At 43.8% G+C, this 25,394-nt stretch overlaps 1 protein-coding gene across 1 annotated transcript in view; it reads right to left on the minus strand.

Annotated features, from left to right (window-relative positions):
• LOC115090398 (inter-alpha-trypsin inhibitor heavy chain H3-like) overlaps window positions 1-25,394 on the minus strand; it is a 204,031-nt gene that overhangs the window by 14,020 nt on the left and 164,617 nt on the right. Inside the window, exons 13-20 of the mRNA XM_029599438.1 lie at window positions 23,607-23,746; window positions 18,059-18,216; window positions 16,282-16,287; window positions 9,148-9,174; window positions 5,856-5,906; window positions 5,293-5,406; window positions 3,127-3,331; window positions 2,453-2,625 (exon numbers count right to left, since the gene is read on the minus strand). Of these exons, the coding sequence (XP_029455298.1) occupies window positions 2,453-2,625; window positions 3,127-3,331; window positions 5,293-5,406; window positions 5,856-5,906; window positions 9,148-9,174; window positions 16,282-16,287; window positions 18,059-18,216; window positions 23,607-23,746 (874 nt within the window). The remainder of the gene's footprint in view (window positions 1-2,452; window positions 2,626-3,126; window positions 3,332-5,292; window positions 5,407-5,855; window positions 5,907-9,147; window positions 9,175-16,281; window positions 16,288-18,058; window positions 18,217-23,606; window positions 23,747-25,394) is intronic.

A 25,394-nucleotide genomic window follows, 5' to 3' on the forward strand; every position in this document is an offset into this window, starting at 1 on the left:
CACGAAGAAGACACCGTTGGCGGTAGCTTCCTGCTGCAAAGATGAGGCATCCCGGTGGCAGCACTAGGGCCGTGAAGATGAAACAGTCGTCGGTGGCTTCCTCCTGCCACAAAGAGGATCCTTGCAGCAGCTCCAGGGTCGCAAAGATGAAGGACGGTGGTGGCACTCCACCATAAAGAGGTGTCTGGGCAGGAGTTCCTGCCACGAAGGAGCTACAGCAGCCCCTCCTGCCACATACAGCGGCGTCGGGCCACAAGGAGTGGCAGTGATGGTGCAGGGGCGGCCTAGGCTGCACAAAGGCTTTGGGCTGGCGCGGGCCGAATTGAGTGAGAGGCTGCTCACAGGATGGGCTCCGCAAGCAGCATCATAACACTGGCTAGATCAGCATGGCTAAAGATTGCCTTCTGCTGAGCATCTAAAGATAGCTGTCTAAATGGGGTTAGATTGGGGAGAGACAACAATGTGCACACATTTGATTTTAAAAATGTGTGTGCATATTTTACCTGCCTAGATTTAAATCGTCCTTCAAGGTGGTGCAAATGTATGCTTGTAGTTTTAGGGGCCTCCTTCCCATCTCGGACTATTCTCCTTCCCACTGCCCGAACCAAATGTGTCAAAGAACCTGCCCCCCACTAGGATCGCACTCCTTTCTAAACTCCCCTCCCTCTAGTCCATCTACAACCCACTCCTGGAGGCAGGAGGAAGCTCCTGCACTGAATTTTGAATGCTCATTTTGGTAAGATGAGCTGAGAAAGGCAAGTTGAATGCTACCAATACAGGTTGCTTAAAGACATGAGAAATGTTAGTTCAGCAAGGGTCAGGGCAAAAGGGCATGGTCTGGTCTTAAATCTGTGGCGTGCTGAGGCAGGGAACTAAAGGTTGATTTCTGAACACCAAGAGTCAATGCTAAAGGGAAGCTAAATGAACAGAATGTGCTTGCCTCCAGCCTAGACTTGATGGCTGGGAACCATGCTGTGGAGACCAGTAACCTGCTGAAGTGCCTATAAAAGACAAACCTGGACATTCCAGTCCAGGCTGGAATGAACCGTGAGTTTGTTCTGAATCTGTGTGTGCTTCCTGTAAGATGCACACTAGAATAAGGTTGGGTTCTTGAACTCTGAACTGGTTTATAACTGCAGGGGCCTTCAACCTGACAGTAAATTTAAAGGAGCAGAGATCGTGTCCACAGGCTGCAGGAGGCAGACTCGTGTGCTTCGGGAGAGAGAGAGAGAGCCCTGGAAGAAGCTAATGACTAGAAATTGGAATTTGTAATGGTTACTATAGTTGCCAGAGAAGCAAACAGATAATTATATTTCTTTCTAAAGCACTCAGCTTAGCTGAGCCTTAAAATAAAGTGCCAAGTAATCAAGGTAGCTGGGCTGGTCGGTGTGAAGCTGGACATGGTAAGGTCAAAATCGAAATCCAAAGATTCAAATTTCCTGCCCCACTGACCAGAGAAAGATTAGCCAGGTAACTTCCTGATCGCCACCCTACAGTAAGACTCTGCCTGAAGATGGTATCTGTAAATACTGAGGTCCACAAAGTACTTTGTCCTGCTGAGTTCGGACTTAGCCAGAGAAACAGCAGAATTTGAATTTCCCGCTGCTGATTTATTCAGGTAACAATTTAGCAAAAAACAAAGTTACCTGGATAAATCAGAGGTGCTTCATGGGCTCTCCCAGGTGGGGACTTAACTTATCTAGAGGATGCCAGTATTCAGAGTTATCTGGCTAAGTATTCTGGGTAAATCTGATTGTGCCGGAGAGCAGCCCTCAAGTTACTCAGATAACCCGGACTTTATCCAGGTATATTCAGCAGAACACACAACTGGCTGTGGATAACTCACCCACTCCCCTCGCTGCTAAAGAGGGACCTCCTTGTGTTTCATGAGGGCAATTTTCAAACCGTCTGCTTTTGTGCAAAGTCCACGGGTACTTTTTGCCCATAGAATTTGCAGCAAATTTCCAAAAGAAAGTACGTGCATGTGACGTGCTCATGAACCTGCTTTTTGTATAGCTATGTTTTTCCTTGGAAATGAACACGCAGATGTTTGAAAGTGTAATCGTAGCTCATTATTTTACAATTCCGTTCAAAACCTGCTCCCCTCAAAAGGAGCATAAATAAAGAAATTATCTGTTGTACTTTTAGCCAGTTTGAGGAACTGTAATTTCCAGATGGGCAATTTAAGTGGATAAAAGCTGTAAGGGAGCAATTCTCAAAAATTACAAACTACCAGTGGGCATGCAAACTCCCTGTCGGGTTTGAAAATTATCCTATAAAGAAACACTGCCCAATTGTAAAAGCAAAATAAACCACTTCTGTTTTGTCAAAAGCAGGCTTGGGCTACCTGACCAGGAGATCTGGAGGCCAGGAAGACTGCAGGCGGGCTCCTGGGCCACATCACAAGAGCTGACCTGTCACGCTATAACAAATGCATGAAGTGAATTCTCACCTAACAATCCATGGGTCCTCTCTGAGAACATGTGAGTATCCAGAGTGTAAAACCCTAGAAAGTCCTGGTGCTCAGGATGCTTCTTCCACACTTGATGCAAAACAACAACAAACTTTGCGCCATCTCCCATTGACACCACCAGATTCTTTTTTCTGTTAATTATCAGAGTCAGACTAGGTAAGAAAAAAAGTGAGAAAAGGCATTAAGGTCACGGCACTGGCAAAATACTTGTAAATAACAAATTCAGAGGTTAGAATAGTCACGTCTCATACCCATAACCCCTTGGGCTCTAATTGTTATTTCTTACAAAGGAGAAATGTGTATTACGTTTTGAAAACTCCGGCTCAGCTCTATAGATTTTATTTTATTTATTTTATTAAAGGCTTTTATATACCGACTTTCTTGATACAAATCAAATCAACTTGGTTTACATAGAACTAAGCAGTAACTATAAACCAACCACTCAACGAGACAATTTAAAAGGAGCATAAAGTTACATTATAACAAGGATGCCTTAACTGGGAGTAGGAAAAAAAGAGAGGGAGAACAAAGATAAAGTACTATACCATTCTGCCACTACCATGTATTATAATGTACTATACCATTCTACCATTCTGCCATCTGCAGAGCTTATTGCCTTTCTAAAAGAGTCTGTGCGTTTCTTAATACTTTACCCATCCTGATCCAGAGAGAGCGTATCCAACCAGGAAAAAACAGAATTATCTCTGCCGTTCAGAATAGCGATCGTCTGTGGTGTTGCCTCGATTCTTAAGTCCAGTCCTTTGTACACAATGCCAATTTTTCCAAAGTATGTATTAGGCATCTTTGCCGCACTGCTCACACCTTTATCTCCAATGAGCTGCCCGTTAACTACAACACCTAATGCAACCAGATATGAGGAGCTAGTTACAAATGACAACAACAATTTTTCAGAAATCTAATATGGCATAATTTGTACAAGCATTAACAGAGAAAGCTGGCTTTGAGAATTTATAATGTTACAACAGCTCACTTTGCTCCAGTTCCAGACCTGGGATTTATTTGTTATGAATCAAAGTATTAGATTCAGCCTGCAGCCCAGCCCCTCATCCCTTCCACCTAGGCTTTGGCACTGGGGTCAGTGTCAGCGGCAACGTTTTGGAACCCAGCTCTCTCCTGCTGGTGAAGATTAAGGACATGTTTTTGATGTGAGTTGTGTCTGGGGGAAGAGGCAGGCTCAAAGGCCCAATAACTTTTGGGGTGTAGGGATGATGGGTAAGAGGACCTTTGAGTTTTGGGTGGGGAGAAGGATAGGGTCAGGAAGAGTAGAGGGCCGTGCTTGCTTCAGGGCAGGAGAGTTTGAGCTCATGAGGCCCAAATTAACATGACTTACTAAGGCTGCAAAAGTTAGTTGGGCTTTAGACTGTTGCATTAAAACTCAGGTATTAACTAACACAAGATAATACATTGACTTTTAATATCCAGTGAAGCCAGTTTCTAGTTCTTAAGTTTAGGTAATTTGCATGACCATTAACATAGCTTCCAGAGTTTTGCTGGTGACATTAACATGCAAATGTTAATGTCACCAGCACATGTATATATTAGCATGGCTGCTATCTAATGCTCACATTATTAGTGCCAATGCCCATTAGTACTTAAGCCACTAGGAAAGGGTATGAAAATGGGGTAGCGAGATTCATGGAACTCCTAGTAAACATAGAACAGAGAGAACGCCGAAGGTGAAGTGCAGAGGCTCCATCCCATCTCACACTTTTAGCATCCTTTGCGTGACCTTGAACAAATCATTCAACTTTTCTCTACTCTAATTTAGAGCATAGGGAACCTAGTGCTTTATCTATTACAGAACTGTCAGTGCAATATACAGTGACAGTACTCCCTGAATAATTATTTTGTTTATTACTACAAATGAAATATAAACTCTGGAGAAAAGAAGGGAAAGGGAGAAAATGACAGAAACACTCACATTTTTGACAAGTTTCAATAAAGTGCAGGAAAGTGCAATTTTCCATAGCAAAAGCAAATTTAAGGACAGGATATCAGAAAATGAAGTTGAAGGGAGAAAGGCTCATAGGAAATATGAAGAAGTATTTCTTTACTGAGATGGGTGGTAGATGCTTGGAGAAACCTACAAGCAGCAGCGAGGGAAGCCAATACTATGCCAGAATTTAAGTACGCTTGGGATGGATAGAAGGCAGTAATAACAACAAGGTTGAAAGGCTGAGTACAAGACACGGGCGGGTATCTATTTGATGGTATGAGTATGGGAACTTGTATGACCAACTACGCAGAATGCTAGAGGGTCCAAGAGGGGAGACAACAAAACAGACTTGGATAAAGGGTAGACTCAGGAACAATGTCAGGAAATATTTCTTCACAGAAAGGGTGGTGGATACATGGAATGCCTTCCCGGAACGGGTGGTGAAGACAAGATCAGTAATGGAATTCCGCTAGGCATGGGATAAACACAGAGGATCACTACTGGCTAGAGGATGGAAATGAAGTAACCTTTACGGAGCAGCAGTTACTACCCGTAACAGAAAGGTCAAGGGGGTAACCTGACAGTTATTAACCTTAAGGGAAGACATGGGAGGTAACCTTCATGGAGCATCAGTTACTGCCCAAGCAACCTGCTGAGCAGACTTTATAGACCATTTGGATCTTTATCTGCTGCCATTTACTATTCTGCAGGCTGCCAAACCTGTACAGCTGACAGCTTGGACACATCCTTAGAGCAGTGTAATAGGGAGCAATTGGGCAGACAAGGTAGGCCTTTTGGCTTCTATCTTCCATCATCTACTACAATATGTTACTATGTTAACGGTGAAATTAATATAACGCACCTGACTCAGGGTCATTTATTAGGTTCAGCACCACTCCTTTTCCTTCATTTATATTGAAGCAAATAGCATCTTTCTTCTCTGGTATTTGTAGAATAAAGTGTGGATCTGAATCAACTGCAAAAACAGAAGAATGTCTCAAAGCAACTGGCCAATAAAAGTCTTTCACAGCAATGTCCAGTAGTGAGAGGGGAGAGAGAGGATAGAGAATGTTTTGCTCCTAGCAGGAAAGAAAAAGAAAGTGCAAAACAACAGCTGCTGGACAACAGCTTACAGTCTGCAATATTGTACTTTAAAGATACAGCACGTAAAGAATTTTTTACATTCTTGGCGTAAAGGCTAAAACGGAATTCACTACTGAAACACCTACATTTTGTGAAGGTAAACAACTTGCCTCAAAGCTTTCAGTAGCCACAGGGTACTGCTACTGCTGAAGACCAAAGATTCAACCCCCTCTATCCTGATGAGCTGCTGTGCTGCGTGGCTACTTTTAGATGTTGGTTTTTAAAGTCCTAAAGGTATACAGAAGCGGGAGCCACTGATTAAAAAAACCCCCACAAACTTACCACTATATACTGGGCGGGCGTATGATGTGTAGGTTGGCTGGTAAGGTGGAGCTGCACAAAGAAATTAAATGAATTTGTTTATTCTCTTAAGAGACCACCTCGCCATCATAAATCAAAGTGGTTAAATTAAAACTCTTTACAAAGCCCAACATATAGGAGTGAATTTTCAAATGGATTTATATACATAAAACATAGATTTATAAGTGTAAATGGGCTTATAAAAATTGCACAGGGGGTTGTGCGTCTGCAAGTATGGGTAGAAGCACAAGAAAGAGGTATTCTGGGGTCACAATTAGGGCAGGGAAACCAGAGATACACACTTTCACTGTTTGAAAGTAGGCATGTAAATCTACACTTACACATTTACACCTGCTAACGAGCAAGAGTAGATGCGTGCGCATATGGCAGGCAGGGTTCTGCACACACCCACTAATTTTCAAAGTGGACTTAAGTGAACCACTGAAAATTAGCCTTCCTATGCACATTTATACATGATAGTATAGGCTTCTTGTATAAAATAAAGAGACCTGGCTTGTCACAATACACATATATATGCTCTGTGGCTTATAGTTCAGATCTGCTTAGTTAAATTTATTACGTATTTGAGGAAGATGGCAAATTGTTGGACTCTGATTCCCCTCTACCAGGACTTTAACCTCTACAAGTGACTTAAAATCTGATTAGAAACTTGCTTCAATGTAGGTGATTAAGAGGAAGGTGTTTTTGGACTTGAGATATGGAACTTCTAGTCAAAAAAATGGTACCACCCACCGTTTGCTTGCTGAAATCAGTGGGCTATGGCCTGGATTGTTGCAGCCCTGCCTTTACAGGGTTAATCTTTAGGGTGAGCATGACCTACTGAAGGTCAGTGAGAATGCTCAGCCTCCTGGATGCCTGCTGACCTGTTCTGCACTGTTTTTTCTTTCTTCTGTGGATTTTTGCAAAAAGAAAAAGAGGACATGAGCTGCACAGTTTGCAGAGGGGGAGACAGAGGAGTTAGTGTTAGAACACAGGGGAAGATTTCTCTGACTGACAGGCTAGCCAGTATGTGCTTCCAGGGGAGTGCAGAGCCCAGATTCAAGCAATTGGAAGCAAACTCTGTATTTCAGTCCAGGGAGACATGACAAGTTACAATAATTCCTTCCAGGGGCATAGCCAAAACTAAATTTTTTATTTTTTGCAGATGGGAGTCCCAAGTTTAATATGGTAGGCCAGTTCTCTGCCCCACCCACCCACACCCCCACCCCCAACCCTTATCCCATCTCTGCCTCTTTTAATTTCAGGCAGCACTCTGTCTCCTGTCTCTTCAATCTCCCTGCCCTATCTCTGTTGTTTTTCACTCTCCCTCTTGGGCAAGGCTGGATTTAAGATTATGGCACCCATACGCAAAGGATTGGAGATAGGGGGTTTCACCTCCAAAATCAGAGAGCAGCATGGTGAGTCTTAGTTTTTGGACCGCTTCAGATCTTGGCATCCTAGGCACATGCTTATGCCTAAATCTGGCCCTGCTCACGGGTAAAAGCTGCTACTTCATTTCTTCATACAATAGTAAATCTCTCAGAATGCTGAAGAACAATTATGTAAATATCCTTCCACCCAGCCCAGGCATTCTTGAACTTTCAAGGGTCTAAGAGGAGTGGGTATACTTAGCTGCCAAAAGTATACAGAAAGACTTTTACATGACTAGCCCAAGAGTAATGATGTTTCTCATGCCAGTATTGCTCTTAAAGGAGCAGAGGATAATGGACTGGCAGTTATTCCATTGCCTCCAGACCCTCTAACTGCTGCACCTTTAAGGGATAACTCAAGATGGGATATGGCTTTGATGCTGGGCGGTGGGGTGGGGATGGGTGGCTTGAGTCAAATGTGAGGGAGCACAAGCCCTCCCCAGGGTCTTTCACCCCAGGAGTGCTGAGTTGTTAGTCAGTTGAGCCCTTGCTGTTTTTTTTTTTAATAGATAGAAAGGAAACAGTTCCAGCAATTCAAGGGCCAGCTTGGTGAGGGGATTACTTACTGCCTGACTCACAGACATTGCTACCTCTCTAAAGCTTTGCAAGAACTTAATATCCAGTGCATTTCACCAGTCCTATTCATAAGGATAACCACCTCTAAAGGGACCCCAATCCAAGTACTGAGGTTTTTTTTTGCTATGCATAACACTTATGTTGGACAAAAATGTATTGTTTTGTTTTCTCAGTTGGGGACTAAAGTCCTCCTGAAATTCACTAATTACTCTCTCGGTTGGGATAAAGTTTACATTAGACCGTTCTGAACTGAGAGACTGGATTGTGGGTTTCAATCATTGCTAAGCTTGCATATAGCTATTTCTAATACGTTTTGGATTTTATTCTGAAAAACTGTTCCTAAGGGTCCAGGGAGCTGTTATCATTACTCACCAAATGTTTTCCTTCTACATTTTGTGCTATTCGGTAACTCCCAAAGTAAAGATTGTAATGTATTCTTTTGGTGTGTGAGTTGTCTATACCTCTGCCTCAAGTAAGAGGGTCCAAGCAGAACCACCAGCATGAACATTTTGGGACTTACCCAGGTGTGGAGTGCGGACCAGACAACAGAGTCTTCTCCATTTCAGGCACATGAACCTGACCTCAATTGTTTTCCTCCAAATTCAATACAGAAAACTAGGGAACTTTATTTCTTCTAGGGTGCTGCCCTCTCTGCTCCTTTGGCGCCAATGACAAAATTATCCAGAGGAGTGCGGGAGGGGAGTCACTCATAACTCCTTATATTCCAAGTCATTGCAAAGCTAGTGCCACGCTCTCTCTGCCTATGACTACAGATGAATGGTTGTTTTTGGTTTTAGAAAGTTCACGAACTAGTTTGGAAAAAATGCAAGAAGTTCAAGGGCTCCTCAAATTAGTTTGGTAAATTTTTCTTTCAATCAGATGTGGGTATTTTTGACCATATGAAAAAAAGATAAGAATAGAGTTAGGGTGGGGAAAGCAAAATATATGAGTATTTCGTTTTGAAATCCCCATATGTGCTTTTCTGCACATATTTTGCACCTATGGGAAGCCAGGTGCAAAGTCCTCCATGAGGTCCCCAAATTTTCAAAAAGAAACTCCATGCAAGTCTTGCCTTCAAAATTAGCTTGCAGTCCATGAGTACAAAGTACCCATGGGCTTGTAAGCTCCCCAGGCAATTTCTAAATTGTGCCCCTAAAGGAAATACACACATAGAAATTAAGCATTTCATTTTCATAAAGTCACTCTTAGCCGTGGCTAACACTTCAAGACCTATGGTAACTTTATAGAATGATTGAAACATGCAATACCTTGGGAGACCCATGATGCCTTCTTTTCTGTGAATTGAAAACAGAATTATATTAAAACATTATTTGTTTAAAAGCTCAAATATATAATGTAGATTTCTAGTGGCTGTATTGGTCTTGAAGAAAACTGGAATCTTGGGACCTGATTCTCTAAGCTTTTTTCAGCAATAGACATAAGGGAGAAAAGCCATAGTGAATCGGACCCTTGGCATTTTAACCAAGCCTTCCCCCAGATTCCACAACACAGACTCATCTTAGTCTACAAGAAGTCTTCCTGATAGTGAATCTCAAAAAGTTTGCCCACTTCCAGGCTACATCTAGCCAAATGATTTTTAATATCTATCTATCGCACCACTGAGGTTTAACTTACTTCTTAACTATATATATGCATAGAAACACAGCAACATAAAAACTTGACGGAAGAAAAAGATCATATGACCAATCTAGTCTGCCCATCCACACTAACCAATTCATCTTTACAATCCCTACACCATCCCCTTCAGAGATCTTGTGTTTATTCCATGCTTTTTTGAATTTAGATACTGTCCTTCTCTCCACCACTTCCATGAGGAGCTGCTCCATGCATCCACCACTCTCCTGGCAAAGAAATGTTTCCATAGATTACTCCTGAGTCTATCCTCTTTCCCTCTCATCCCATGACCCCAACTCCATTCAAGAGCCTTCCTTCTGTCGAAAGTGCCCCCTCCTGCGCATGGAGATCTAGGAGTTATTTAAATGCCTCTATCATATCTCCCTTATCTCACCTTCCCTCTAGGGTATATATGTTTAAATCTTTAAGACTGTGCCCATATGCTTTAGAACAAAGACCATTGATCATTTCAGTAGCCACCCTCTGGACCCCAACTATTGTCATAAATCAGGACATTCAAGTAAATTGTATCTTCCTCCCCAGAACTCTCTCTCTCAATCCTCCTCATTCCCAGCACACACTCTCTCTCTGTCTCTTTCATCTCCCCAATCTCTAGCAGTCATTCTCTCTCATTCAATCTGCTCATCCCATTCCATTCCCTCCCATTCTCTCTAGCATTCCCTCTCTCCCCCCTCGTCTCCAGCAGTCCCTTCCTCCCCCTTTTCCTCATCCCCCAGCAGTCGCTCTCTCCCTACATTTATCCCCAGCAGTCCCTCTCACCATATCCAGTAGTTCCTCCCCCCATCCCCAGCAGTCCCTCTCTCCCCCCAATCCTCACAGTCCCTCTCTCCCAGTCCCTCCCATCCCCAGTCTTTTTTTTCTCTTTACGTCATACCATTGTACATCAACACCACCATGATAGAGCCTCATTCAGGAATTCAAAGATTTATACCCAGTGCACACAACTCCTTATTCCTACCTAATGTACCTACTTCTTTTACAGTATATTTACCAGAAATCTACCTCATATCTGTTATCATATCTGTCTGTATCCATTACTTATGTAATCAGTGCCTTGTTATTTTATGTAATCTGCCTTGGGTCTACTCGTGGGAAAAGGCAGAGCATCAAATGTTTATCAATAAATAAAATAACTAGAAGGAGCCCTAGGAAGAGCAACAAATATTTATGGGTCTTATTTACTAATGCAGTGGTCTCTAATACACATTTATGGATTTTAAAAGCCCATAAGAACATAAGAACATACTGGGTCAGACCAAGGGTCCATCAAGCCCAGCATCCTGTTTCCAACAGTGGCCAATCCAGGCCATAAGAACCTGGCAAGTACCCAAAAACTAAGTCTATTCCATGTTACCATTGCTAATGGCAGTGGCTATTCTCTAGGTGAACTTAATAGCAGGTAATGGACTTCTCCTCCAAGAACTTATCCAATCCTTTTTTAAACACAGCTACACTAAGGGGCATATTTTATAATCTGCGCGCGCAGGGTACATTTGTGTGTGCTAATCGGCGCACAAATGTACACCAGATTTTATAACATGCGCGCGCTGCATGGAGATGGCTCCCGGACCCGGGGGTCCGGGAGCCATCTCCATGCAGGAAGACCTTGTGAGACCTTGTGAGACTAGAAAATTGGGCAACCAAATGGCAGATGAAATTTAATGTGGATAAGTGCAAGGTGTTGCTTATAGGGAAAAATAACCCATGCTATAGTTACACAATGTTGGGTTCCATATTAGGAGCTACCACCCAAGAAAGAGATCTAGGTGTCATAGTGGATAACACATTGAAATCATCGGTACAGTGTGCTGCGGCAGTCAAAAAAGCAAACAGAATGTTGGGAATTATTAGAAAGGGAATGGTGAATAAAACGGAAAATGTCATAATGCCTCTCTATCGCTCCATGGTGAGACCGCACCTTGAATACTGTGTACAATTCTGGTCGCCGCATCTCAAAAAAGATATAGTTGCGATGGAGAAGGTACAGAGAAGGGCGACCAAAATGATAAGGGGATGGAACAGCTCCCCTATGAGGAAAGACTAAAGAGGTTAGGACTCTTCAGCTTGGAGAAGAGACGGCTGAAGGGGGATATGATAGAGGTTTTTAAAATCATGAAAGGTCTAGAATGGGTAAATGTGAATCGGTTATTTAATTAATTAATTAATTGATTTTTATATACCGTCATTTGGTTCAGCCATCATAACGGTTTAAAAGTCAAACAAAAACAGATAAATTATACATAGTTACAAAAAAGTAACAATGGGGGGGGGGGGAATGGAAGGAAGGAGAAGATGGTGGGGTGAAAATCTATCGGATAATAGAAGGAGGAGCGGAAATTGGAGCGGCCTCGGAGGGAACTTTCCTTCTGCCCCCCCCCCCACCTTCCCCTCCCTTCCCCTATCTAACCCGTCCCCCAGCCCTATCTAAATCCGCCCTACCTTTGTTTCTTGATTTACGCCTGCCTCTGGGCAGGTGGAGGTTGCGAGCGCCGGCTGAGTGTCGGCGCGCAAGCCCCCAGCAAAACCGCTGTGCTGGAGGCCTTGGTCCCACCCCCGCCCTGCCCCTCCCCTGGCCCACCCACTCCCCGCCCATTTTTTCAAGCCTCAGGACATACGCGCATCCTGGGGCTTGCGCGCGTCACCGAGCCTATGCAAAATACGCTTGGCGCGCGCAGGAGGGTTTTAAAAGGGTTACGCGTGTATAATATGCGCGTAATCCTTTTAAAATCCGCCCCATAGTGTAAACTCTGATTTTACCTCTAGAAAATTACTCTCCCCATGTATCTGCATAGTTTGGAAAGAGTCCTCTGGAAGTGGAATGTCCGCTGGAACATATCTTTTCTATGTGGCCAAAAGTAGATGTATTATGAAAATTACTGTTGGGAGGCTAAAAATTCACTTACCCACATATGGATGACTTAGGAAGCTTATCCCTATTTTTATTCACATTTAAGCTGCCTAGATCTTTTTAAAAAAATTGAGCTGTACAGAAAGCATCATCATGAACATTGCACTGTATGAGTGATGGGGGAGGCTGCACAACAAAATGAAATATTATCTAAAATGCTCAAGCTGCATGAAATATAGATTAAAGAGCACCATTGTCACTTGTCTGAAGTGTATCTTCAGTTCAAAGGAAGCAACACGATGCATTGGCACTGTTATTTATTTATTTATTTATTTATTTATTTAAAGATTTTTTATATACCGGGGCACGTTAGAAACATCACCTCGGTTCACAATGTAACGTAACATAGCAACAAGCTTTACAATAATTTAAAGTATAGTAACGAGACAGATAACTAAATCAGCTTGAGATGAATGGTTAAATAAATAACTCGAGAGGAGAGATGGTTAAATAAATAACTCTAAAGGAGAGCATAGGAAAAGGGAAATTTTAACTATTAACAGGGTGGCAGGATGTAAAAGGTGAGTGAGAGGTAGAGGAAGAGGGGAGGGTGGGAGGAGTGGGAACAGGGATGTATAAGGAGGCAGGGATGAGTGGGGGGGGTCGGGGAATTATTGAGAAGGATAGAGGCGTGTCAGTCTAAGAGGGTGTATCTTTGGAAAACTTGGTTAGTCAGGGTACGCTAGTTTGAAGAGCTTAAGGGCTTTTACTGAAATAAGATATATTCATTTAGTCAGATATTCCTGCTGCAGAAAAGGGTACCATGTTGAAAGAGCCTGGGTTTTCCCATGGCACAAAATCCTAGGGATGTGAATCGTGTCCTCGATCGTCTTAACGATCGATTTCGGCTGGGAGGGGGAGGGAATCGTATTGTTGCCGTTTGGGGGGGTAAAATATCGTGAAAAATCGTTAAAAATCGAAAAATCGAAAAATCGAAAAACCGGCACACTAAAACCCCCTAAAACCCACCCCCGACCCTTTAAATTAAATCCCCCACCCTCCCGAACCCCCCCCAAATAACTTAAATAACCTGCGGGTCCAGCGGCGGTCCGGAACGGCAGCGGTCCGGAACGGGCTCCTGCTCCTGCATCTTGTCGTCTTCAGCCGGCGCCATTTTCCAAAATGGCGCCGAAAATGGCGGCGGCCATAGACGAAAAAGATTGGACGGCAGGAGGTCCTTCCGGACCCCCGCTGGACTTTTGGAAAGTCTCGTGGGGGTCAGGAGGCCCCCCACAAGCTGGCCAAAAGTTCCTGGAGGTCCAGCGGGGGTCAGGGAGCGATTTCCCGCCGCGAATCGTTTTCGTACAAAAAATGGCGCCGGCCATACGCGTATGGCCGGCGCCATTTTCCGTATGGAAAATGGCGCCGGCAGGAGATCGACTGCAGGAGGTCGTTCAGCGAGGGTTCCGGCGCCTCGCTGAACGACCTCCTGCAGTTGATCTCCTGCCGGCGCCATTTTCCGTACGGAAAATGGCGCCGGCCATACGCGTATGGCCGGCGCCATTTTCCGTACGAAAACGATTCGCGGCGGGAAATCGCTCCCTGACCCCCGCTGGACCTCCAGGAACTTTTGGCCAGCTTGTGGGGGGCCTCCTGACCCCCACGAGACTTGCCAAAAGTCCAGCGGGGGTCCGGAAGGACCTCCTGCCGTCCAATCTTTTTCGTCTATGGCCGCCGCCATTTTTCGGCGCCATTTTGGAAAATGGCGCCGGCTGAAGACGACAAGATGCAGGAGCAGGAGCCCGTTCCGGACCGCTGCCGTTCCGGACCGCCGCTGGACCCGCAGGTTATTTAAGTTATTTGGGGGGGGGGTTCGGGAGGGTGGGGGATTTAATTTAAAGGGTCGGGGGTGGGTTTTAGGGGGTTTTTAATGGGCCGGCTCACGATTCTAACGATTTATAACGATAAATCGTTAGAATCTGTATTGTATTGTGTTCCATAACGGTTTAAGACGATATTAAAATTATCGGACGATAATTTTAATCGTCCTAAAACGATTCACATCCCTACAAAATCCCTCTACAATACATGGATATGAGGTGCTTGCATTAAAGATTGAATAAAGTACCTCCATCTGATTTAAAAAAGGTTTTATCTCATGGGTTGATGATTGAAGAAAACTGGATAAGCAGGTTCCTGAAGTCTTTATATCTGTCTGATATGTCGCTCTGTCTGCTTCATTTATGCACAGAGCAGCAGAACTCAAACACTGGATAAAACAAAATTTGTGGAAGCTTACCTTCACCTTTACATCCGACACGATGTATGAAACAGGCATGTTGGAGACAGGAGGAGTAGAGAAAAAAACAAAAGCAATAACTTGAGAATATCCATGGCAAACATGGAATATGCAGCATTATTATAATTACCTTTTCAAGTCTCAAGTATAGCAAAAAAAAATGATATAACTACTAAAGGGAATATTGCAAGGCTTCATGGGAGTATCACCTCACCTGCAGACTAGAAGATATAAATGCTAGGGATAAATGGTTGAAAACCCCTAATAAGTGCTGGAAATTAAAAAAAAAAAATAAAATCTAAAGAGATGTATGCAGCTATAATTGGGGGAAAAAAAACATCTTCCATGGTAGCCAATATTAGGGGTATACAGAGGAAAAACGTTCAGAAACAAAACAAAACAAACACTTGTTTCTTTGTGCTATTTCAGATTGGAAATGTCATAAAACGAAACAGCAATTGCTACTGGTGTTTTCAATGTCATTGTAAATGATTGTGCATCCCTACCCAATATATAACAAATAGGAAAGGTACATGCCCAAAGGTTGTCCACAGGGATGGGAGTTGCATTCTTCCCAGGGGGAGATTTCACCTTCAGTCCATGTCTCCCCTCCTGGGCATGAGCGCTTCAGCAAAAGCCACTCTGCCAGATTCCCCGCACTGTCTCCATTGCTATGCTGTTTGGTCTGATTCTCCATAATATGCAGCACTGAAGTCCAGCCCAACCCCATTATGTCTCCTTTCAGCACTGGTTTTCAGGATATCCACAATGAATATGCATGAGATAGATTTGTATGCACTGCTTCTATTGCATGCATAAGAACATAAGAACATAAGAAAATGCCATACTGGGTCAGACCAAGGGTCCATCAAGCCCAGCATCCTGTTTCCAACAGTGGCCAATCCAGGCCATAAGAACCTGGCAAGTACCTCATGCATCTTCATTGTGATATCTGGAAAACCTGACTGACTAGGAGTGCCCTGAGGACTGGGTTGAGAAGCACTGCCCTACAGGGACAAAAAACCTACATCACACATAGAAATCCAGCCTAGGGTGTCTCATTTGGCCAGGGATAATAGGTCACAGACAGAGAGATGGACGGCCAAGATGTGCATGCAAAAATCAATTTATTTGTCACTGAAACATAAATGAAGAGGGCAGAACTGAGTTTAAAGAAAATTATTAAATCTTTTAGGATTACATGATGAGTATGATATTTAGAAATCAGAGCCAGTGCTTCCGTTAGGCAAACTAGGCGCTCGTCCAGAGTGCCAAGATTTTGGGGGCAGCAAAATTCTGCCAGCCTGAGTTTCAGAGGGCTGCTGTACCAGAGCCAGTACCACCAAAGTAGGGAGCGCTGTGCTAGAACCACTGCCAAAAGTAGTTAAGTTAGGGGGGGTGGAGGAATGACCGAAGGTTTGCATAGGGCACCAAATATGCTTGCACTGGCCCTGCTAGAAACCTTACAGAATTTCTCTAAAATTCTATAAATCATATAATACTTTCTATAGAGCATGATAACTTTCTGTCTTTATAATTGTTTCAATCCCTAGCAAGGCTGCTTTAAGCAGTTTTTGGAGTCTTGGATCATGTTTGTACCTTCACCTTCTCCCTGCCCCAGTATGTTCATAAGAAGAGCAGGTTTAGGGACTTTAACTGGGTAGCAGTGATACTGAGTGCTACCCGCTTGTGGCCAAGGGCTGTCTGAAACTCACCCGCCTAACTTTAACTGTGTATATCTAACAGCAGATTTAACTGGCTAAATTCCGTCAAACCCCAGTGAAAATTAACTATGTAACTTTTCCCCTGTTAACTGCCCGTTCGTGGCTCTGCTGAGTATTGACCTCCATGTGTTAGTTTGTTCCTGATTTGATGATTGACTTGGTGGCACAATTTCATTCTTTATTTTGATGCAAAATTACTAGCATAAAAAAAAGCCCCATGCAAACAAAAGGAGAGGCAAGTTTAATGAAAATAAATCCCGTTGTTTTCATTGACTAGAAAATAAAATGCTGAATTTGACTTATGGAACCTACGGTCTGAAAGTTAATCATCACTGTCTGTCGTGCTAACTAAAACCCATAAACGTAAACCTTTCAGCGACATCTCTAGGTCTTGACCTTTTTTTTTTTTTTTTTTTTTTTAATACCTCTTCCATTAATGCCTTTCATAAAGCCGAGGTCCATATTCCAAAGCATTTAGCCAGGTAACTCAGAAGTTAGCTGACTAAAAGAATATTTAGGGACATATCCGGCTAAATTCCAGCCACCTAATAAGTTAGGATGCTAGAATTTAACTAGCTAACAGGGTCATTTTTCAAATCATATTAGGGCATTATCATGGGTGTTAGGGCCCTAACGCCCACGATAATGCATGTGTTGTTTTTCGCATTGTTAGGTATATGCAAATTTTGTCAAAGGGGAGGGGTTTATGAAAATGAGGAGTATTTAATGTTGCATGCATTAGCATAACACACATTATCGCCAGAAATAATGATATACCCTGAACTGGGATTCACAATATTGCAAATCCCAGTTAAAGAGGAGGAAGAGAGAGCCTCTAAGGTAGCATACATATTTGTTATCTATTTATACCACTGAGGAAGGTCAACTAGCAACTCGAGGTGAGGTTTTGGTGGTGGTCTAGGGTTTGGGGGCCAGTTTTACATGCACAGTCAGAGGTACGAACTGCACAGTACACACCAGTGAAGATTTGATGTGATTCGGAATGAGGAAAGATAGGTAGAGAATGCATCGAGCTAGGGCGAAAGTTCCTTGTAGAAATCTCATCTTTATGTACCTTTCCTCATTCCGAATCACATCAAATCTTCACTGATGTGTACTGTGCTGTTCGTACCTCTGACTCTGCATGTAAAACTGGCCCCCAAACCCTAGACCACCACCAAAACCTCTCCTCTCCTACAATCTTATAAATAGTTGACTAATAGTCAAGCCTTATGTAGAGTTTCTCTTTCTCTCTCTTAGCAGCCCAAAACATGGAAATGCCTGTCTGGCCACTTCTCAGCTTGTAAACTGGAAATATTGTGGGTGTGATAAATACCTTGCAAAGCAAAATGATAAATCTAGGCCTAAGTTCCAGGGCCTAAGTTCCAGGAAGCTAACTCTGGTTGGGCCAAAGAGCTGTCCAAAAGTTAGGTGGTTATAGTTAGCCAGATATATTCAATAGTGCTGTTTCACTATTGAATATACCTCTAAATAGGTTTAGCTGGACTGTGTCTGAATATGGACCTTATAATGGATAGACAGACAGAACCCTCTAATGTTCTGATTTGTTTGAGTGTTTTATCATATACATTGCCTTGAACTATGGGTAGACAATGAATCAAGTCCAAATGAATAAAATAAAATCACTGTACCTTCTGTTAGCTTGTCTGCAATTAAAGTCTCATTGTTTTTCTCGTCTTCAGGCTTTGTCACCACCATGGAGGTTAAAGGCGTCACAAATTTATATTTCAGCGAGAGGTCAAGCGCCTGGGCTGTCAGGTTCTCTTTCTCATCTCCCTGAGCTGAAACACTAAATCCAGAATTAACAGTATTAACAGATATTGTAGGAAAACGCCCTGTAAGCAAAGTGATCATTTTATTTATTTATTGTAAAATAATAATAATTTGGATTCTCTCTGGATGTATCTTTTCTCTTACAACATTTCATATTTCTTTGATCGATCCCCTATGATTACCTTGTTATGTCTACATATAGCTGTTGCATCAGCAGCCGCAGAGCTCGTGACCGGCCTTCCTCATCCGGCCTGCCCCCCCCCCCCCCCCTGCTGGGGGCAGGCTCTGGCCTCCCTGGGATGAAGAGGGAGCACCTCCAACATCGCCCTCCTCTTCTGTCCCTGCTTGCCGCCGACAGGCCTGAGACACGGCTTACATTTGTTTATTAGTTAGGTCATGTATGCTAGAGGTGGCTGCATTACGGAGCATGGATTATTTGGCCAAGGGGAAGTTGGTACCACCTGTGGAGAGGAGCCCCACAGGTCTCCACCATTGGCAGGTGAGGCTAATGGGAAGCCTGGAACCTCACTGACGCTTCACCACTACCAGCCCACGTTCCCCTCAGGTTGAGCCCTTGGGTACTGGGGCCGGCTGGACTTACATGGGGTCCCAGGAGACAGAGTCTAGGTGCAGGTGTAGCTCTTAGCTGGCAAGGGTGAGTTGAAGGCAGGAACTGGCAAAGCAAGACAGATGGCGTGGCTAGAGGTCGGGTAAGCAGAGGTCTTGGCAGGCAGTGTATCTCGGAGGTAAGGTACGAGCAAAGGTCTTGGCAGGCAACGAATCTCAGAGGTCTTGGCAGGCAGCATATTCTTGAGGGTCAGGAACAAGCAGAGGTCTTGACAGGGAGCAGGCGTCGGACAGTCCAAACAGGAACAGGAGCCAGAAGCAAGGACAGGATCAGGAAATAGCAATGAGAAACGTGGACACCTGTAGTTAAGGCGAGCCCTGACTGTCTGGGTTCACCTAACATAGGCCCAGGCAGATGACATTACAGGAAAAGGCCAGCAGCCATAGGGTGCCGCGGGCCCTTTAAATAAACTAGAGAGGTGCTCGTCAGGCCAGTCCAAACATATGTACCCAAGCTACTCCTGAACTAGGCGAGATCCCGCAACCATGTTCTCAGCACTTCCATAGTAGAGAGTCTCCTCCCCTCCTCAAACATCCAAACACTAATGTTTGGAAATTCAAGCAGGGGAGGAAACTCATTAGTCCTGTAGAGAGACCAAATGCAGATCTGCCTAGGATGCTGCCTGTGCCCTAGTGGAATACATCCTGACCTCCCTGGATAAAGACTTACTCTTGTCAACATAAACTGCCACGATAACTTCTTTAATCCAGTGCGCTATTGAAGCCTTTGAAACAGCCTTTCCGCTCACCACTGAAGAAAACAAAAAGTTGATCTAACATACAAAACGTGTTGACAACCTTCAAATATCGCAGAAGGGCCCTTTGGACATCCAAGGAATGTAGTCTGCCATAATCAGAACCTTCATGTCTGGAAAAAATATATTGACTCATTCAAATGAAAAAAAGAGACTATCTTTGGAAGAAAGGAAGTGACTGTCTGAAGTCTAACCATGTCCCTGGAAATTTTCAAAAATGGTGATCTACAAGACAGAGTCTGAAGTTCTGAAATTCTTCTGGCTGAACAGATAGCCACCCAAAACACCATCTCAAGGTCAACAATTTAAGGGAGAGTGAGCAAAGAGGTTTAAACTGACTCCCTGCCAGAAACAACAATGTCAGATTCAGGTCCCAAGAAGGAACCTGACTTCTCACTGGGAGTCTAATATGCTTAACCTCTCTCAAAAAATAGAACATGTCTGGATGAGATGATAATGATCTACCTAGCACTCGACCCCTGTAACATGCAATGGCCATAACCTGTACCTGTTACGCCCATCGGTCGCCCATCGGTCGCAGAGGGGTGCGACCTCTCATGCTCACCTCTTTTTTCCCTGCACCAGCAATCCTCAGAAGAGTGGCGGCCTCCGCTAGCAAACGCCGACCTACCCTACGTCCTCAGGACGGCATGGGCACTGCCAACCACCATCTTGAATCTAAGGCGCGTGCGCACGCGTGCGCACAAGGGCCTCCTTTGTACACATCATGGCGGGAACCTCGGGGGCGTCCCTTCTGGATGATGTCAACCCACTGCTGTACTTAAGCCGACTGGCCCTCTAATGCTACGAGTTAGCAAGGAGTTTCTTTGTTGTTGAATTTCCACTCTACGATTGGACTTCGTTCCAGCTACTCTTTGGGTTCTGACGCTCTAGGTACCCGCTCCTCGGGGGCCTTTCCATGTCCTGGCTATCTGCTCCTCAGAGGGCCTTCCTGCCTGGAAACCTACCTGATTCACGCCTTGGGACTCTGCCTGGATCTTCCCTTTGTGAGTACCTTACTACTGACTCTATGATACCAGCTTGCTGAAGCTACCCCATGGTGTACCCCGTGCCTCTGGCCACTACAGTTCTCTCTTCAACGAAGTGTTCCAGCATACCCTGCACTACAGGGCCTTGCCTCATCATCTGCAAGATTCCTTCCAGACTCCAGAACCTCAGATATACTATCATTCAGCCCAGGCTCTTCGGCATTCCCCACTGTGCACCACTACCGGAGCTGCACCTCTGAGGTACCTCTACTCTTCGGGAGGAACTTCCTGGTGTACCCCGCTCTGCGGGTCACTACCGGATCATCACAGCTGGGTTTACCCCACTGCTCAGAACTGTACTTATATACCCGCTCTGCAGGTTCTGTTTTCCTTCCTGCCTAATAAAAGTCTACTACAGCTGTGTCCTACGCTGCTGAGGCCACACCTAATGAGACCCCACAGGGCTCCTCCCTGTGGGCAGAGACACCTCTCATCTCAGCCCAGGGTTCACATCCATACCAAAACATAATAGTACCTTAAGAGAATTCAGATCCAAACTGTCTTGTTGAAACTTCAGAATAACTTCCACCAACGCCTGTTGAGGACCTACTTGCCACTCCCAACACCGATGCTCAAAGGCTTTCCAAACACAAATATAGGCTAAAGATGTAGATATTTTCCTGGCTTTAAGCAAAGTCTCCATGACATATGGAGAATAATGCCTTTTTTTTTTTTTTCATTAAATGGTTCATCTCAAGGGCCAAGCTGTAAGACAAAATTGATCTGGATTCTCATAAAGAATGAGACCTTGACACAATAGATTCCAGTTCTGTGTAAGCCATAGCAGCTCTCCATTCAGCAAGTGAATGAGTTCTGCATACCAAGAACACCTTGGCCAATCTAGGGCCACCAGGATCACCAGACCCCAGTGAGATGTGATCTTTTAAATGACTCATCCCACTAATGGTATTGGAGGAAATAGTACAGCAGCTCCTCTTCTGGCCAGATGTGGACCAACGCATCTTTGCCAGCCAAATGTAACTGGGTTTTTTTTACTGAAAAATCTCCCAACCTTCACATTTTTGTCCATCACCATCAGATCCACCAAGGAGGACCCCACCTGGTGACTATCAATTGAAAGCTTCCTGAGACAAAGTCTATTCCCCTGGATTAATCACATGTTGACTTAGAAAGTCTGCCTGCACATTCTCCTCCCCTGCAATATATAAGATTCTGCTCCACCCAAATAGTAAATCTAACACCTCAGAGACCTGAGGGCTCTTGGTCCCCCCTTGATGATTCACATATACTACTGCAGTAGCATTGTCCAACATTACCCTGACTTCCTGAATCCGCAAGATGGATACAAAACTTTGCAGAGCCAGACGGATCATCCTGGTCTCCAAATGATTGATAGACCACTTTGCCTCCTCCAGTGAACACAGGCTCTGAGTGACCCATCCCATGCAATGGGCTCCCTAGGCTGGCATTCATCATCAATAATACCCAGGCAGAAGGCTTGAGGTCCACCCTGGAGAACAGATTTCTGTGATCCAGCCATGAGTGCAAACTCACTTGGACCCCTTCCAGCACTGGCAACCTCTTTTGAGAATCCTGAAATTGTGGATCTCTGGAGTGGCCGCATGTGTGCTCTTGGCCCATGGAATCAAGTCTAATGCTGCCAACACAGAGCCCAAGAACTGAAGTAACTCCAAACTGTTGGAGGGTCATCCATCAGAAAGCCCTGCACCTGCTGCTGAAGCTTGGAGACTCGCTGATCCATCAAGTGTACACAACTGAATTTTTCATATTGAACAGAGCTCCCAGGTACTCCAACTCTTACAAAAACAGCAGACTGCACTTGGAGAAGTTCACCACCCAACCCAGGCCCTGCAGTATCTTGACCACCCTTCTTGTGATTGAAAAACTTTCTTGCTCTGTCTTTGCCCTTATGAGCCAATCATTCAGATAGAGATGTATCAACACCTCCTCTCTCTGGAGCGCTGCAGCCACTACAACCCTAATGTTCAAAAAGGTTCATGGAACCATAGTTAATCCAAAAGGCAGAGCCTGAAACTGATAATGACTGCCTAACTTTGCAAACCTCCGGTACCTCTAGGGCTCCTCTCAAGGGATATGCAGATAAGCCTCTGTAATGTCTAGCGATGTTAGGAATTCTCACTACCGGACTGCCATTATGACCGACTTCAAGGTCTCCATTAAGAAGTGAGACACCCTGAGGAATCTGTTGACCTGCTGTAAGTCCAGAATGGGCTGAAAGGAACCAACCTATTTTGGACAATGAAATATGTGGTTTAACACCCCTGCCTCCATTAAAACCTGAAACTGGAACCACCCTCCAAAGATGGAGAAGATGATCCAGGATGAGCCCTATTGCTTTCCTTTTTCATCGAAACCTTCTGATTCTTTAGCCTGAACTCCCCTCATTTCATCCAGTCCTCCCACCCAGCCAGCAGTACACACTAGACAAGGTTGATAGCATTAATGCAAGATAATTAGCAATTGTAAAGTTATGCAAGTTGCCAAATGCATGCGTGTGTCTGATAAAATAGAAAGTTTTGCGTGTAACTGTTGGCCCCACCCAAGAATGCCCCTGGACTGCCCCTTTTATTTTCACTAATATGTGCACGCAAAACATAAAGTACCTGCATACTTTTGATGTTTATAAAAGAACAATTACACAAGTACAGGCTACTACTTATGCATGAATATGCTAATTTTTACATATGTAGATCTTTGAAAATTACCCTCATAGATTGTATTTTCAAATGTATATATTTTATTTTTCTTTTAAAAGTATCCACACAAAAAGCAAGTACAAATGTCACCAGGTACTTTGTATCTGCAGAAAGTTTCAAAATTAAATTAAGAGTGGACTTTTGCTTTGAAACTTGGTCAAAGTCCGTGTGTTCAAAGTACCAACAGACTCCAACCCAAATTGGCCCCATAATTCAAAGATTTGGCTAATAGGGTGATGTATATTATGAAGGATGATGAATATTACATATACCTACCGTTTTTTTAGTAACTGTTGAATGGTGAGAAATGCCCATAGTCTCTCGGTGAAGCCTCCAAAGATGTAGTCAAGCTGTTTGATGGCATCTTCTCTTTCTTGCACATTAATACGATCCACAAAAGTCAAATCATTATCTGCCTTTTAAGAATTAAAAGAAAAAGTATTTGTAAAATTCAAGAATGCACTTATGGTTAAAGCTCCATTATTCTTAATATAATAGGATTATAATCTGAATCAAAGATAAGTGCCTCAAACTCTATTATTATTTTCTACTTTTTTATGAACCACAGCTTTTTTTTTTCAAGGCATGCTTGAAGGATCAGGTGAAAGGTAGAGAAACCATGTACTGATGGATTTCCCCAAATAGAAGAATGGATGGGGAAAGGCCAAATGTTTCAAGCTTCTGTTCCCTAGAATTTCACTCCAGTTATGGAAGAAAACAGTAGTGTCTGTAAGTAGATACTTCCACAGCATGGTTTTGGTCATACGATTGTGGGGACCCCCTAGACTCCCACTAGATGGCCATAGATCCCTATCCTTGTTGGTGATAGTGATGGGATGGACCATTATCTGCAGCACCTTCCCATGAGGATGTCTGCAATGGTTCAATCCTTGTCCAAAAGGGAAGGTTGGAGCCTTAGTGTGTGTGGTCAGTTAAGTTTGGTTTTGTTAAGAAAGAAGCTGATTTTTGCTCCTATGTTTTGTTTGGCGAATTGTTCAGTTCTAGTATACTCCTTGCCTGGTAAATGTTATCCCTCCCTGGGAGTAGAAAGGACTTTAGCAAGAAGATTTTCCCAATTTTATTGGTGCTCAGGTAAATCCTCTTCCTGCTGGTAACCAAAGGACAGGAGGGAGAAGACTTTTTTAATACCTTTCCCATCTGTGAGAAGTCTAGAGTGACTCCTCACCCAGTGGTGAAGTTTTGGGATTTTGAAAGAGTAGCGGTTTGTGGTGAGGAGATTGTTTGTACCACCCCTCTTCATTGGAAGGCTGGCTGTGAGAAGCCTGGCTGGTATCAAAGAAAGGACCTTTTCCCCTAAGACATCAGATGCAAGAGTCTGGAGTAGAAGAATCAAGTTTGATTGGAGAACCCCAATTGGATCTCTACTCTGGGGAATGCAGGATGCAAGCTGGGAACATCTGAGACTCTGTTGGACTGCAGGCAGGTACTATATTTTTCAGGGTTTATGGGAGCCCCTTAATAGCTATCCTTTCCCAGCTGGAACCCTTGCTCCACAGACTAGTAAGGGGGTGAGCTGCTCCCAGAAAGTAGTGAAAAGGACACCTGCACAGAGGAAAGAAGAGAGAGTTCCCTATGTATGACCTAGATTGAACACAAATGTGAAGTATAACAAGGAACACATTGATTTGACATTATTTTAATTCTGCTACATCAACGTAAAATTCCTTTTGAACACACACCATGTCCTGCCTGTTCCTGTTGCACTACCACGATTAGATAGGGCCATAACCCACTTCAGGATGGATTCCACTTCACTGCCTGGGCCTAAGAGTTTAAGTCTTTCCCCCATAGCAAGAACACGTTCCTTGGGACCTGGGAAAAAAGGGGAAGTGGCAGAATAAAGCCCCAATAGAAATTCTTTTGTTTGCCCTTGGACTACCGTAGACTCCGTCAAAAAGAAGGTTACACAAAATTGTGCCCAATCTGATGCTCAAGGGCAGAGAAAATATGGAACTGTGTGTTGCAAAAGAATAAAGTACATTTTTGCAACTGTATTGTTTCTGTGAGTGTTATAAAGTAAAACCGTGAAAATTGCTAAAATAG

This window comes from Rhinatrema bivittatum, chromosome 4 (assembly GCF_901001135.1).
Source record: "Rhinatrema bivittatum chromosome 4, aRhiBiv1.1, whole genome shotgun sequence".
Taxonomy (NCBI): domain Eukaryota; kingdom Metazoa; phylum Chordata; class Amphibia; order Gymnophiona; family Rhinatrematidae; genus Rhinatrema; species Rhinatrema bivittatum.